Source organism: Cyprinodon variegatus, unplaced genomic scaffold (genome assembly GCF_000732505.1).
Source record: "Cyprinodon variegatus isolate N-32 unplaced genomic scaffold, C_variegatus-1.0 Scaffold163, whole genome shotgun sequence".
NCBI lineage: Eukaryota > Metazoa > Chordata > Actinopteri > Cyprinodontiformes > Cyprinodontidae > Cyprinodon > Cyprinodon variegatus.
Genome location: NW_015150616.1, coordinates 831,272 through 835,158, shown reverse-complemented (window position 1 = coordinate 835,158; position 3,887 = coordinate 831,272). Strand labels below are relative to the sequence as shown.

Sequence of the window (3,887 nt, the reverse complement as noted above, 5' to 3'; positions counted from 1 at the left end):
TGCTATTTGTTTTTGGTGCTCAACAAAAGATTTGTTTGGCTGCTATTTAAGGAATCAGGAAAGCATTTGTATCAAACTTTGTTCAATGAAGTCATCTGATGTCATTTTGCACATCTCAGATGTTGCTGCTATTTTCAAATCTCCTTTACTGTAAAAATGACCACAGCTGTATATTGGTTATTTATTCTCTAGGTGCATAGTTTTTATATTATTAGAACACTTTACAGTACTATATTTTATACTTTATCTTTTAACTCTTCACTATTGTCTTATACATTTTCTAAGGTCCACATTTGTTTGGCCATTTTTTTCTATAATCTTTTTATCGCTGTAAACACAAGAATTACCCCACTGCGGGACAATAAATGCATTTTCTATTCTGATTTTTCAAAGTCTTTCATGTTTTATGGAAATATAAAGAAGTGCGCATTTTAAAGTTTTATTTGACCTCAAGACAAATTTAAACTTTTAACGGGAAAAATCCCCCCAGCATAATGTGGATTTGTTGAATCTGGATCAATTTATTAATCAATGATTACCATCATTTACAGTGTTTTGGTTTGGGGAAAAAAGGGGAGATTTTTAATTGAATTAAAACATTTTCTGCCATGAAAAGGTATTTGCTCACTTTCAGGTTCTTTTATCTCCCTGATCATCAAATATTTGTTTCTTATGACACTAAAGAAGTAATTAATAGACATAGAAACAATTATTTTACATGAATGTAAGCCTGACAAGAACTACATTGATACAGAAATAAGAAAAAAACCTTTATCAGGTCCATCTTAATTAAAATGATTCCAATGTGGTTTAATTAGAACAACTCTGTGACAGTCGTTCAAAACTCCCCCACAGTGGATGTAAAACACTCCTTACCAACTGTGGCAGATTACATCCAGCTAGGCAGCTTTAAACACCTTATCAGTTATCTTTGTCTACTACTGAAATATACTTGTGGATATGACTGATTTACAGCCAGAAAAAAAATATTATTTATATAATGTTAAATTATGCAAAGTTTTTCTCATTCAACCAAAGAGTTCTGACTCTTAAAGTAATGAGAGGCACCTCTCTAAAGATGAGTGGATTCAGTCCAATACAGTTCAAAAATACTGTATAGATTCCAAATGGAAAATAATTATTAAATTAAATAAAACTAATTAATACAACAATAAATTAATTAAACAATATAAACTGAGTTTCAGTGTTAGAAAAAAAAACAACATTTGTTTGTATATAAATTTTAGGAATAAAAGTAGGATATTGATATTATTCATCCACTCTTCAATAATCAGCGATCAATACGTTTTTTTTTTTTTTGCATGTTTCTGCTGGTATTTTCATCGTGTATTTTACAGCAGCCGAGAAGTTTTCTTTGTCATTAAATCCCAATTTTCAGGTACCCTCCACAGTTTAGGTTGGCCCCTGATCAGGATGCTCCAAAATGCTGTTATAGCCTAAGAGCGAAGGACACATGGTAGTAAAATTTAAGATTATCTAGCTAAGATTATAGCTTGACTGTAAGTGAGACAGAAAGTAAAAAGGGATTCAAAGACACTCCTATTCTGTGTACTCAGATTATTATAAGTTTTTTGCAGAGCAGATGAAGAGATGTTAGTCTTTTGTTACTTTTTGTGGAGGAAGCTCTAGTGAAATGAACCTGATTTGATTTCACTTTAAAAAAGGTCCTTTTGCCAGTAAGATTTGGTCAAATGGATTTGATTCAACTAAAATTGAATAGTGGAAAAAAAGTTTTTTATCTATTTGAAAAAAATTAGAAAAAAGGTTGAAAATGTAAAATGATTCTGCAATCTTCGTAGCACAGGTTCTTCGCTGTGCCGTTAGATAATAAGCCTAATGACGTATCAAACGTTCTTTGCACTTTCAGTTACAAAACTGGTTGTTATGCGATGCAGAGCAGCAGATGTAACTGCATTGTAGTGACTGAACTGCTGTAGACAAAGAGATGCTGAGATCATGGTTAACAGATCTCTCTGCTGTGAGTAGAGAAGGCTTTTCATGTTATGGGTTTCCTCAGTCAGACACTTCTAGCCTGCCGTCTGTGCCACTTTTATTGCATTTAACAAGTCAGTCTGCTAAGTTAGAGGTTTCAACAATCTACTCATAGTCTTTTTGGATACAAATCAAATTTATAGAAGGATTTACTATTGGAAACCTACCTGAAAATGTATCTGAAATTTAAGAAAATTAAATCCCTCAAAGTCTGTATTAAACCGTAAAGGCAATATCTAACCAGTCTCTTACCTTGCCTCAGTTTGGTTGGCGTAGAAAATGTTAGCAAGAACAAAATATTTGGAGTATTGAGGAATAAACACTGTAAATCTGTCAATTTTATAAAATTTAGACCAAAACATCAAAAAAACAATATCTTTAAGCGGAAGCTGAGAGATAGAATCTCACCTCACACAGAGGCAGTAGGCCCCTTGCACCGTCTCGCTGTCTCTCAACAAAAAGCTCCCGTCCTGTCCAAACTTCTCCAGCAGCTTCTCCGTGGCCGAGCTCCCAATTCTGCCATAGTAGATGGAGCGAACGAGGCCGCTCTCCATGTCCATGTCGCTTCAGGCGCAGGTGCCCATCAATGCTTTACAGTTGAAGGTGCGGCACCTTGTTGCAGCTCAAAAACGTGTGAAAGGTTATGAGGCAGGAAAAGCTTTTTTGGTTTTCACACTTTTCTGGTATGCAGAGGCAGAAAAGTGCAGAATGCATGTGATGTTTCTTTTTTTATATAACCACAATAAGGGGTTCATTCTGTGGAACAAAAAAAAAAAATACTGCTTTTGCTTGTTTTGCTTTGGAGGCTTTAGTGTTTCTTAATATAAGAGACTGCTACGAAAACAATCTATTCACACGTTTAAGCTTTTCCATTGATAGAGTCTAAGATTAACAGACGTATTTATCTTTGAATGAAAAGCAATGATTTAGTTATATATTTTTTTTGTGCATCTTGACAACATCAGCTGAACTTGTGGGAAAAAAAGAGAGGATTTAGGCAAACAGTTGTAAGCTAAAAACCAACCTGCAGACCCCACAGCCACAGCACCACAATAGTCGCTTCACACGCTTCACACTATCAGGACTTTTAAAATTAGGGGACTTCGCCTGAGCAAAATCAAGCGTCTAAGGCATAACAAAGAGTGAAAAAAGGCTTGGAAAATATTTAATACATTTCTACTTGGGTTTTTAGATTTTAAGTTCAGTTTTCTTTGGTCAGAGTTTGTCAGTTTGACACATTTTGATATATTTTCCCTGCCTACCTTCCAAACACTTCACTAAACCGATCAGATTAAGAGGACTTTCTTTTCAGGCCACCATACTGATTAGCGTTTTCTACTTATGAGGGGATTTTCATGTTAATGTGGATGTTTGCTTGTACTCGCCATGGCGGTTAAGAGTAATCTCTCTTCAACCTCATCTGTCTATCAGACACCTGAAGGTTTTTGGACAACGCAAAGAGCATAATGCTGTTACCACCATGTTTTTCTTTGGGTATTACTTTTTTTCTTGTAAGATTTAGTCTTATTTTGTTTGCCTAACATTTACCAATTTTCCCTTGTTGGAAATATCATCTAAACTTAACTCATTAAGAGGTGTAAAGATGATGTGTTTCTGTTTTTGAAAGGCTACTATGTCCAATTTCTGAGAGGTTTTCTCTGCTTTAACAGGAAAGGAAACATATTGATGAAATAAAAGTCTTGCATTTCCTTAGAGATATTTGGTCTTAGCACCTGAATCATCAAATCTTTCCAGTTTGGATCCAAAATCTGAGGTTCAAACGCTGTACCAAGTGTTTTTGATTGTGTTTTTTTCTTTTTTATCACTGCTTGCATTGTATTAATAAAAAAAAAAAAAAAAAAAAAAAAAAAAAA

General features: G+C 34.3%; 1 protein-coding gene across 1 annotated transcript in view; it reads right to left on the bottom strand.

Annotated features, from left to right (window-relative positions):
• Positions 1 to 2,684, bottom strand: part of LOC107086833 (SH2 domain-containing protein 1A-like) — a 9,873-nt gene extending 7,189 nt beyond the window's left edge. Inside the window, exon 1 of the mRNA XM_015378042.1 lies at positions 2,422 to 2,684. Within this exon, the coding sequence (XP_015233528.1) occupies positions 2,422 to 2,573 (152 nt within the window). The 5' untranslated portion in view covers positions 2,574 to 2,684. The remainder of the gene's footprint in view (positions 1 to 2,421) is intronic.
• Positions 2,685 to 3,887: the final 1,203 nt, after the last annotated feature.